Source organism: Hipposideros armiger, unplaced genomic scaffold (assembly GCF_001890085.2).
Source record: "Hipposideros armiger isolate ML-2016 unplaced genomic scaffold, ASM189008v1 scaffold_219, whole genome shotgun sequence".
Taxonomy (NCBI): domain Eukaryota; kingdom Metazoa; phylum Chordata; class Mammalia; order Chiroptera; family Hipposideridae; genus Hipposideros; species Hipposideros armiger.
In genome coordinates, this window is record NW_017731569.1 from 1304935 (window position 1) to 1317373 (window position 12439).

A 12439-nucleotide genomic window follows, 5' to 3' on the forward strand; every position below is an offset into this window, starting at 1 on the left:
CTACCCTTTGGAGTCCCCTGACCCAGGAACTACCCACCATGCTGCTGACGCATCGCCTGGATATGTAAGCTTCATCTCTGATCCCCTCGCCCTCAGGAGTTTCCTTGCCCTCCTCTCCCTCTGGGTGGTGGGCCCTGTGGAGTTGCCTTTGGAAGGTCTCCTGCTGTTTGTGACTCCCTCCTCAAGCAAACCTGTCAAAACACCACCCAAGTGGAGCTTGTAGTGTGCTACTGCCACCAGGTGGTCACCTCTTTTCCCTTGATCAGCACATCCCTCGAACTCACTACAGTGACTGAATAAAGACAGTAAGGGAGACAGAGAGGCCAATGGCAGTTTGGATGGTTTCAGTGTGTGTGGGTGACTGGATGTTTATATTACTGTGACATGAAAAAATAATTTTATTTTAAAAGGTAGCTTAGAATGCCTCCCAAAGAGTGGGTATATCATTGTGTTTAGTTATGAGGATGAGATTCTCTGAGGGTAGTCTGGTGCCACATAGAGAGAACTAAACTACCCAGCATAAGTAATTCATAGAAATTGGGGTCTGGGGGGAGAGGAGGAGAGAGGAGTCAGAAAGAGAGATGGAAGAAAAAAAGAGTGAGGGGACACTAAGCAAAATAGCAACAGGGTCAAGCCTGCAAAGAAATGTCAGCCAGTGAGAAATGACCAATAACAGGGGTGGCCATCGAGCCTATAAATAGGAATTTGTAAGGTGACATTTTACATAGTTTGGTCTGGAGTTCTACAATGTATTACTACCACTCCCACCACTGCACATCTTTATTAAAAGCTTATGTAAGTGGTATTTGTACAAATCAAGGAAAAGAAATAACCATCTTCTTTGCCTGAGTTAGTGAAGAGTGGAGAGAACAGAACAGCGGTAAGTCAGAAGTGACATGTTAAAGAGAAATCAGATCAAAACGTGCCCACAAGAACTTCAGTGCCCTAGATGAGAGAGAAGACAGCATTCCACACAGAAAAAACCTATGTGCTAAGGCTCTGTGCAGGGTGGGAGCATGTGCATCAAAACAGACCAAAGAACTGGAGCAGAGAGCAAAGGGGAACTATGAGGATAAGAGGTAGGTAAGGGCCGGCAGTCAATACTAAGGATTTGGCTCTTTATTCTAAGAACAATGAAAAGTCTTCATTTTTATTTAGGAGAGTGATATATTCCAATTATCCTTTTATAAATGTCACTCTGGCAACTGTGTAGAGAAGAGATTAGGGGAGTGGATATCAGAGTGAATGAAGGGAGAATACTTGGGTAGCTACTATTGTGGTCCAGGGTAGATATGATGACAGAAATGGAAAGAGGATTCAAAAGACAACAGGGGGGTAAATTGACAGGATTTACTAACAGACTGGGTCATGGTGGTTAAGGACAGAAAACTGTAAAAAAATAACCAAGTTTTCAGGGGTGTTGACTGGCTTAGACAGAAAACCAGGTCAGTGTGGAGAATGATGAATTTCGTGTTGAACATGTTGAGGTTGCAGTGCGTTTGAGACCTTTAAATGAAGATGTCAAGTAGGCAGTTGGCTATGCCAAGGTTGCTGGGGAGTAGAGGTGTGAAGTGGATGTAAATGAAGGAATGGAGAGTACACCCATCGCCATGGAAGCGCTGGGCATGGATGATGCGGCCGAAGGGCAGGGCACAGACTTAGGAGAGAAGAAAGACTTTGAGCTTTTAGAAACACCAACATCTCATGGCTTGGTAGAGGAGGAAACGTAGTCAAGGAAACTGAGAAAGAGTGGGTAGAGAAATAAAAGGAGATCCACGAGAGTATGTTGGGGGATGGCATTTCTCAAAAAACAGTAGGAGAGATTTCATAAAGGCATGACTAGTCAGTGGTGCCTTTTGAAAGATCAAGTAGTCATAGGGACTGATACATCAACAAGAATTTGTCAGCAAGTTCATTAGTGATGGGGGCGGGAGGAGCTGTTTCCGTGAACTAATGATCGTTGGAACCAGAAAATGGGTGCAGCTTACATGGTGCCTGTAATAGATTTTAATCCAAACGCAATACCCACAGAAGCTTCCAATCCAAACTCAACTACATTTGATTGTTCCAAACAATGTAAGTCAAGAAAGGAACAATGGAACGATGGGGTGATCCATGGTTTCAAAGGATCCATGGGTTCCTTTGAAAGGTCAAGGGTTAAAAAGTTCAGGGAAAAGACTCATTCCTGTAATGATGGGAAAGCTGTTGGTCTTTTCAGGGGTATATGCACAGACAAGGGTATATGGGAGAAATGAAATCTCGGGGAAAGACTATGTGATGGAGAAAATGAAGGTTTGTAAAATGAAGAACAGAAAAGAGGGTGAGAGTGTCAATATTGAGGGGAAATTTTTTTGCAGAAGATTGGAGGGGAGAGAAGAGGAAGGAGATCAGTGCATAAATGAAGGAAAAGAGGGAACAAGGTTTGCATTGAGCTATTAGCTAGTATTAAAAACCATTTTTATCTGTTTTTGACCTATTTTCATGTTCTTTGGGCTCTTTTGGGGACAAGGCTTCTTTTTGAAGCCTTTGCTTGCTTTCATCACTTAATAATTGCTTCTATTTTTCAGCTTTTACTAAAAAGGCTATTTCTCAGCCCTGGGAACACACTGGCATTCAAGGTGAGAAACAGAAGCTGTACTTTGAGTCCTTCCAAAGAAAAACACTTTTAAAATCAAAGGCATTGCTATGTGTTACTACTCTCTTCTTCCCTGAAAGCCTGGCATGACATTAGCTCTGATTCCCAAAGAGAAGTCTTTTGGTTTAGCCATTATATTCATAATCTGTGACTCTAAAAAAAGGGATGGATATCTAAATTGATCAACCTAGTTCAATAATCATCTCTTTTCCTCCGTGCTGGTTCTATGGATCTGAGCCAGGAATAAAAAATGGAAACATTGTAATTCATTTATCTTCCATGGAAATCACATCCAGCAATGCATTAATTGTAAGGGCATATAGCCAAGCTCTGTCAGTTCTATGCACAGATCCACCAGCTCAATGGGCACTGAAAGCTTGAGATGTTAACTCATGAATAATCCTTCTATATTTTTACAGTTATATAACCAGTTGCTTATTATAAGTATAATTTACATTAATATTGGAATGATGAATAGAAGACAAAACTAAGTTATTTTGGAAATAAATAATATATATTTCTAAGTACCAGTTATTATCTACTGATTCCTTCCAATACTCAGGAAACAACAGTAACTAGCAAAACTCCTAGTTAAAATTTTCCCCACTTAGGTAGCTCCATGAAAGGTACCATTTATAGAGAAATATCTAAACACAGCCTGAGGGGAAAGAAGGTCTTAAATTAGAAATATAATCCATACTTGGCAGTTCTTTTAATTGGAAGTCAACTATCGATGAGCAGGTTTAAAAAAAAGGCATTTAAAGAAAAGGTGGATATAATTCCAAACTATGATTGTTCATTATGTTCAATAATTTTATATATAACATGTAATACATACAAATAATGTACTATGTATACGCACACACATATATAGATGCAACAACAGGTGTGAAAAAAGCAATATGAGCTCTTTGTGTCTATTGGTCGACTGAAGTTTATTTATATCCTTCTGGGTCCAACCTAAATTATAATAAAGGACATTTCTTTTCAAATGTTTCTATTACTTGGAAATAAAGGAGACATTAAAAGTCTGCACAGCAGAAGAAAATTTTGGGAAATAAACCAATCTAATATTAAACAAGCATATCATTTAATAACTCTCTTTTTCAATTGTTGAATTGGGAGAATAAGTCCAATTGAAACATGGAAGTATTTGGTGAAGATATTCTATGGGTTGATGACATGAAAACAATTTTGGATACCATAAGACAAAAACCAAATCAGAGACCCATTTTTCTCTGTGCATTAGTGATGACAGATTATAGTTCTACAGTTGTCTCTTCTTCTTTGAAAGCCAGAGTGTAGACTTCATATTTTTGCTCACTAATATGTCCCAAGATCCTAGAACCATATCTGGTACACAGCAATCACTTAGTAAATATTTACTAAGTTAAATTGTTGCTGACATTCTAATCATGGAAATTGTAGAACATGGTGTCCTCCACATGGCCTATAATTTTGGTTTATTTATTTCTCTCAACAACAACAAAAAATAAAATAAAAATAGAAAACACTCATCTAGTACTTAAAGTTTGCAAAGAACTTGCCCCGCACACCCCAATTCAGTCGTCTGGGTCCCTCACAGCCTGGAAGCTGCTGTGTACCAGAACCCCACATTGGAGCCCCACCTGCTGCTTGATTCCATTCTCTGCTCTGCCACTGTGACGGGTTAAATTGTGACTCCCAAAATTTATATGTTGAAACTCTAACCCACAGTACCTCAGAATGTGACCTTATTTGGAAATAGGGTCATTGCAGATGTAATTAGTTAAGTTACGATGGGGCCATCCTGGAGTAGGATGGGCCCCATATTTGATATGACTGGTGTCCTTATAAGATTAGGAAATGTAGACACAGACATGCACACAGGGAGAACACCATGGTAAGATGAAGGCAGCGATCAGGATGATGCTTACACAAACTAGGGAACGACAAAGATTGCCAGGAAACCACCAGAAGCTAGGAGAAAGCATGGGACAGATACTCTCTCACATCCCTTAAATGGAACCAACCCTGCTGACACTTTGATCTCAGACTTCTGGGACTATGAGACAACAGGTTTCTGTTAAGCCATTCAGGTTGTGGTACTTTGTTATGGCAGCCCTTAGCAAATGAATACAGCTACTTACCCCTCGCAGCTTGTCAGATTTCCTACTGGGGCACTTGTACCCAGACCTCACTCCTTCTGGACACTGTCTTATTCAGTGCTCACAGTTTACAAAATTGCCTCCATTTTATTCCAAAGCATCCACAAGTACATGTTGTCAATATCTAACACCTTCTTCCATCAAAGCATATAGCAATTACATCTAACACTGTTGCTTACCTTCTGCTTGTTCCTGTGCTGGAAGTGGCGTTATAACCTGGAGGGGGTGGTGGAAACCAGGACTGTCTGTGAAGAAATGACATCAGTTATAAATATGGTCCTTGAAAGACCTGATCCCACCCACATACCTACAGAAAAGCTGAAAATAATTTGACAGTAAGAAAGGCAATGAGATGGCCGGGCCGAGTGGCTCAGTTGGTTAAGAGTTGGCTTAAGAGCGTGAGCTCTGAGCAACAGGGCCACTGGTTCGATTCCCACATGGGCCAGTGATGCTGTGCCAGAGCTGATTTGTTGCTGAGCTGCCAACAGGTAGCAGGATTGCTCAGCTGGTGTAACAAGATTGTCTATTCAATGGTGGGCTATGCCCACCCACAACTAAGACTGAACTCGGCATCTTGAGCTGAGCTGCCTCCCGGATGGCTCAGTGGCTAGAGCGTGAGCTCTTAACAAGGCTGCTGGTTCGATTTCTGCATGGGATGGTGGCTATGCCTGTCCACAACTAAGATTGAACACAGCACCTTGAGCTAAGAGGCCAATGAGCTGCCTACAGGCAGCCAGATGGAGACTGGCACCCTCCACAACGAAGATTGAAGAACAACAACTTGGCTGGTCCTTTCCCCCAATCCCCCAACACTGTTCTCCCAATAAAATCTTAAAAAAAAAAAAAGAAAAAAAGGCAATGAGATGACTTTTCTACAAGGCCTCAGAAATAAAATAAAGCTATTTCATAAATGCAGTAGAAAGTAACTGTCTTATACTCCAGGCTATGTGCTCTCCCAAGGAACCTACGTTTCCCATTTCCTTTAGCATTGAACATTGAGGACATTTCTCTAAAAAGAAATCAGGAAAATAATAACATTTATTAAATCTAGATAGTAGGTTCATGGGTGTTTGTCATAAATATATCTCCTTTTTTCTCTATTTTTCTACATAGCTGAAATATTTCATAATAAAAATAACAACAATCTTATGCTCTCCTCTAAATATGGCTTAGGAAAACTGTGTGATAGAAAACTCTGACAAGTTAGAATAATGAAAATATAAACAAACACCATAGCAATGTTAACCTTAATTTTATATATGTATATGTTTATACACAAAGACATATATATCCAACTAGAAAGATGTCTTCACATTACTAGGGTATAATTTTAATTGGTAGGAATAACCAAGGGTTCTATTAAAAAGACTAAGACACAGACCAAAATGAAGTTGTTCAGAGGAGAATGGTGTAGTGTAGAGAAGAAAAGGCTGGATAAGGACAGCAGAGTTGGGTTTAAATTTTTGAAGCATGAGGCAGAGTCAAATGGCAGAGTAGGGAAATTCTGAGTTCTCCTCCTCCCACAAACACATCAAAAGTACAACTAAATTATAGAACAACCATCACTGAGAGCCATCTGAAGACTAGTTGGACAGAATTCCTATAACTAAGGAGGATATAAAGAAGAAGCCATGTCAAGACACGTAGAAGGGGCAAAAACAAGGTCCAGGCAGGTCCCACAAGAGTTTTCTTTGACTATCCACTAATCATGAGCATTTTAAATGCCCATCACTGTCAGGAGAAAAATGAAGCCAAGTGTCTGGTAAAAAGATGTGCTGCAAAGTAGAACAATATTCCATTTTGTCAAGACTTCTGACTTAGTCAGCAAAAGCAACTGAGTAAAATAATTGGTTTTCCACCATGGAAGAAAGATGGCTTCAAAGTTGTAGCAAAAGTACGTGTTTGGAGTGGGGAAGATAAAGATTTTCTGGTAATTACAGTGGAAAAACAATAGCTAGCCTCTCTTTTAGAAAAGGAAAGCCTGGTTAAATCGACTCAGCTTGTCCTTCCCAACCTGAACTCAGAGAGTACATTTTGTCCTCTCGAAGAAGCAAATGGGAACTTGGAAAGTATGTAGCATGTCATGAAAAGAGAACAGGGAACTCTGCCCAGGTCTGCAGTCAGCGCTGAAATCTGAACCTTCAGACATTTCAGGATTGGTAGATTCTCCCCTTCTTTGTTTATAATCCCTATACATCCAGGGCCTTTACAGAGTGCCTCAGTTTGGAGGCAGAGCAGTCCCACTCCTAAGAGAAAGCCTATTCTCTAAGCATTTCTGGTGTCCTTAAACCCAAAGTACTAAAAACAAAACAAAATTCCTTAAAGCAGCTGAATTCTTTGAGGCACCACAGGATTGAACTAAGATGAGATGGGATAAATCAAAGCAGATTTCATCTCCATGTAAGTAGTAGATGCTACCCAAGAGAGCTAGTCAAAGAAGTGAGAGTTGCTTGGCTGGCTCTAATGGTCCTGAAATATGCCTAAACTATCAGGAAAAGATTGTCGCATTGGGAAGAAGACAGAATTAACTGACCTTAAATGTTCCCTCTTACTTTAGGAATCGGTTCCTAAGAAAGGGTCAGGCAGAATGAAATTCAGGTCTAAGAGAAAGACGATAACATTTTCTGAGACTCTGCACATACAAACAGAATTCCAACTACAGGAAAAATAGTATCGGCCATTCCTGTCCAGGAGGCCCATGTCAGTCAGCCAGTCCATCAACAAACACTGAGCACCCATCCTATGCCAAGCATGGTGCAGGCAAAGAAAATAAATGGTAAAAGCACTGAGGTTTGCAAATGCTTGCATTTCATTAGCATCATGATTCAGTAGTACTGTGTTCTCCTTAACACAAAAAAAGTGCTTTCACCATCCCATTCTGTCTCGTGAAGAATACTCTGCCATCATGTGTCCAGTACTTCTCCATGCCTACTTGATAAATGGAACTCTGCACAGGCAGATCAATGTCTTGGGATAGGGCCTTTGGCTCTACAGTTGGAAGTTGAGTCAGCCCAATCCACATAGCAGAGGAGGTGGCCACCATGAAGCCTGGTCTCAGAAGTATGGCAATATATGGCCACACCATAGTCACTATTTCAGGGTAAGGCATCTACTGTAGTCAGACTCTGTCAAAATGTGTTCCCTGAAATAGTTCATTTTTTCATGTCTGGGCTCCATCATCAAAAATATTACCTAGATATTCAAGACCCTAAGAGAACTGGAGAAAAGACTGAACATTTGGGAAGGAGATTGAGGGAAAGAAGACCAAAGTTTGGGGACAGCAGAAACCACTAGAAGCTGGACCCTGGGAAGGGGAGGAGGGAACAAGGCAAAAGGGCATGGGGCTCTTGGGAGATGATTTGGTTCAGAAATTAATAAAGAACAACCCTTGACAGAATATCAGCAAGAGGCAGATGCAACAAGCCCATTGTACCTCTTTTTCTTTACAGGAGTTGCAGCAGAGGTGGAAACCGGGGGGCTGGTGGTGTTTGTGCTGGAAAAACCTCCAGATTGCCTGTTTAATCACAAAAACAACACGTCATCACATTCCTGAAACTTTTTCATTCTATCCCACCTTTAAAGATCTTATCATCTCCTCATATTGTCACCTGCTCTCTGTCCACCACAAAACGATTCACTTGAAGACAGGACAACAAAAAGGTTCTTTCTCAGTTTACACACTTTATAAGTTGACAGGCTCTCATCTAAGTAACTAAAACTGAGAGAACTGAATGAAGACATCATCCATCATATGACATTAATTGTTTGTCTGAAATCCAGACCAATCAATTCAGGTGTGTTATGGATATATATATATATAGATAGATAGATAGATATAGATATAGATATAGATATAGATGATATAGATATAGATATAGATATAGATATAGATATAGATAGATCCTGTAATTATACTGGACCAAACAGAATTAGATTGCAACGTTTTTGCATTGAAAGCACTAGCTAGTTTAAGAAAACATTTAAATACCACACCATTCAAAATCTCTATGTAGCAGTTATTAATACACACAGACCCTCAGAAAAATGCAAGTGATCCAGGCCTATTTCCACTACTGAGAGGTGTGGTCCAGTGTGAAAATTACTTTTTTTGTAAGTACAAATTTAAAAATCTACCTAGCTTGGGGAGTTTATAACTACCAGTAGTACATTCCAGGGAAAATATATTTCATCTAAATAGATTATTAGCAAACACAGGATTTCATGACTCAGTGGAGTTGTAGATGTGATGGGTGTTGGGGGAGGCATGTGTAATCTAGATTTAAGAAGCAAAAAATGATTGAGCTTTGGTGTTTGATTAGAGCAGAGGTTGGCAAACTTTTCTGTTAAAGTCCACATAGTAAATATTGGAAGCTTTGCAGACCGTTTTAGTCTTTTTAGTATTTAACTCAGCCTCTGCAGTAGGGATGTGGCTACGTTACAATGAAACTTTGGCCTGAGGGTGGTATGTCCTGGTTTTTCTTAAACACACAGGAAGAAATATACTGTATTCTTAAATTGTAACTTCAGTTAGAAAAGTACATACATTTTTGTTGCGTCTGGTGATCTAAATGCAGACATGTATCTGGAAAGAAAAGTAAAAGGCAAAAGTCTGAGAAACAATGAAGAATTAATACTTGCATCTATTTGTGAATGTCTATGAATGTTGTTGTTATTAAGGGTTAGACATTATTTGAGAGAAAGTAAAAAAAAATCTGTATTTGAATACATTTGGTAAGGTGATTTCATGATCGCTTTACGTCTTGTACTAGATTGCAAAGAAAATTTTTTCTTTCAGAGAATTCAGTATCTTTTAAACCCAGTGTCTTTATTTGTTGAGATCAGTATTTTTCTTTAGCAATAAGAATGAAAAATTGACATTTACATGTATTTCATAATCTTTCCGTCAGGATAACTTAAACAGAAACATAAATGTGATAAGAACAATGGCCTGAAGCAATGCGCCCTTTTGATTTTTTTTCATTTCTTTATTAGTTTCAGGTGTACAAAACAACCCAATGATTACACATTTACACACCTCATGAGCCCTTTTGATTTTTAAGCCATGCAACAAGATTTTGTTTTTCTCTAATCATGTGCAGGAGTAAAGGTTTTTACTCCAGATTTTTTGTGTTAAAAAAAAAAAAGAGGATAAGAAGTTACAGAAAGATATTAAGTAGGTTCAAAGAATTGTAAGTAAATAAATGATGTTTAAAAAAATATTGTACTTCAGCCTTTCCCAAAGTTAGTAAATACTGGTACCTATTGGTTAGTTGGTTATCCGAGGTATTGGCCTTAAACGTTTTAGCAGCATCATGTCTGTCTGAGATCCTTTATAAAGAAACAATACAAAAGTCTGGATGAACATTATATTATTAAACTTTTTTTAGACCTCTTTTATGCTAGAATACCCTCACAACATAACCTTTCTCTACTAAAAAGAAATCTTTTCCAGGTGTTGCATTTTAGACCATTTACAATAAAAAGTCACTTGTGACGAAATCTATTTATGAGGGTATTTTGATAGACTTTGGAATTTTTAAAGATTTTGCTTTCCAAATAACCTTCCTGACTCACTGTGCATTTAACACGTTAACTATTTTATATCAATTATTGTTTAATAATATATACAGCCAATGACAGTACTTCCTATGCTGGTAAAATGTATCAATAGAAGACATACGTTTTTTATAATGTTTTGTGGCGTAGAAAATGCTATGTGTTTGCCAAACTCATTTTATTTTCCTTCTGCGCACACAGGAAGACCACACTTCTCAGTCTTCGTTGCAATGAAGTTGAGACCATACGATTGAACTCTAGACTAAAGAGTGTAGGCAGAAATGTTGTTTGCCACTTCCAGACCCATCTTAAAACCACTTGTGTGACCCTCAGTGCTCTTTGTTACCCTTCCACTAGGGTTTTGGAGCCCATGGGTTGAAGATGGCAGCCTTAAAACATGGAAAGAATTTAGGTCCCTGAGTCACTTCATGGAGCAGAGATGTCCACTACTCTTTCAGCTAATCACAGTGAAGCCTGATGAAAGCAAGCAGTAATCTATTGTGCTGAACCACAGTGATGTGGGGGCAAGAGCAAGAACTTGTTGAAAATTATTCTACACTGGCAACTTAATTTACTTTGACTAACACATTTTGCTAATACGGCTTACTGGCCATCAGAGGGTTTAATTGCTCTAATTTCAGGTCTCTTCAAGGAGGGAAAGTCTGCAAAGGGGATGTTTGTCTGTCCCATGGGTCAGAAAAGACAAATTAGAAATCCTGGTATCTCCATGCTCATGGCAAGATCTCATGATTGCAGCTTCTGTTCCTTATCTTCCCTTCCTCACACCAGATAGGAAAGTTCTTCCTGAGACTTGAGTCTTTTGGAGCACTTTTCAGGCTTGCACAAAACTAGGGTGTAACAAATTAGGCTCAGGAAAACCAAAGGTCAGCAAGACTCTCCTGTCAATCCCACACTACGGGTCTACTACAGTTTTCTCTAAACTTTCACTTTTACCATCAACTTTTGTACAGGCTTTTATATAAACTATCCCTGGGAAGATGGACACTAAATTGCCTCATTCTAAAAAAAAAAAAAAAAATTCTGTGGGGAAAAATGTGACATTATTGTCATAAGTTTAAAATAATTTTAATTCCTAGATATCATTTTGACATGTGTAACTAAAACATTTGGTAAACAACATTAAAATTGTCTGAGTCAACCCCAAACACAGTTTCTGTTTACAGTAAATAATGCCACAAACTGATAACTCTTGAATGCAAAAAGGAAGATTGGCTTACTCCAGAGAGCTCCATATTCTCAACAGACTGCTCACAATACAGGCGTCAGCTTGTGCAGAGTTTTAGGATCCATGTATAAAAACCTCTTATCTAAAGTGATCATCAGGCCCAAAGACTATGAACACATCCCCTGCACTACTGCTGAGCCTCCGAGATGTTTATATTTGAAGGGCTCAGTAGTAAACATCTGTGAATACCATAAGTAAAACGACGGTGACTTAAATTTTAAATGTTCCTTGAAAACTACTCACACTTTACTTTATAGCTGTCTATGAGACCTTCATATAAAATAAAAATAATCTTGGGAAACTGGTACTCTGGGACACTGAAAGTAACAATCAGTCTGAAGCAAACAGAAGCTTAATATCAAACGCCATCCAGGCTTAAACAAAGGTGAGTTCCGATTTTAAAATCAAATGAGTCGAATCAAAATTCTACAGTGTAAATCTATGTGAGCAAAACTGCATTTAATAATAAAAATAGCTACCTACTACTCTTTGCTGCTCATTTTATACATTTTCCTCTACTCTTCAAAACATCCCTACACGGTAAGCATAATTATTTTCACTTTATAGATGAAAACATGGAATCTCAGAGAAGGTAGATGACTTTCTCTTGGCTCGCAGCTAAGAAGTAGTCTATCTCCAGGCTTTCCAATAGGGCCCGATTCTGTAGTGTGCTTGTTCCAACACATATATTAGGTCAACATGTCTTCCTTTCGTTATTATTCTTCACTTCCACTAGGGGGGGTCAGCCTATGAATAATAAGGGAGAAAACTCTAAACCACCATTCCAATATATGCCAATTTCTTATTATTTACAGAGATTAACTTTGTGCTTCTCTTGGAAGTTAAGTTCCTGCC

The 12439-nt window shown here is 38.9% G+C and overlaps 1 protein-coding gene across 10 annotated transcripts in view; it reads right to left on the reverse strand.

Moving 5' to 3' along the window:
* The window catches only part of SCEL (sciellin), a 114026-nt gene that overhangs the window by 68283 nt on the left and 33304 nt on the right, over window positions 1-12439 (reverse strand). For 9 of the 10 annotated variants that reach the window (XM_019654299.1, XM_019654296.1, XM_019654295.1 and 6 more), the window contains exons 8-11: window positions 10042-10110; window positions 9326-9364; window positions 8216-8296; window positions 4962-5027 (exon numbers count right to left, since the gene is read on the reverse strand). In XM_019654299.1, the coding sequence (XP_019509844.1) occupies window positions 4962-5027; window positions 8216-8296; window positions 9326-9364; window positions 10042-10110 (255 nt within the window). The remainder of the gene's footprint in view (window positions 1-4961; window positions 5028-8215; window positions 8297-9325; window positions 9365-10041; window positions 10111-12439) is intronic. The other variant, XM_019654301.1, reaches the window with a different exon arrangement.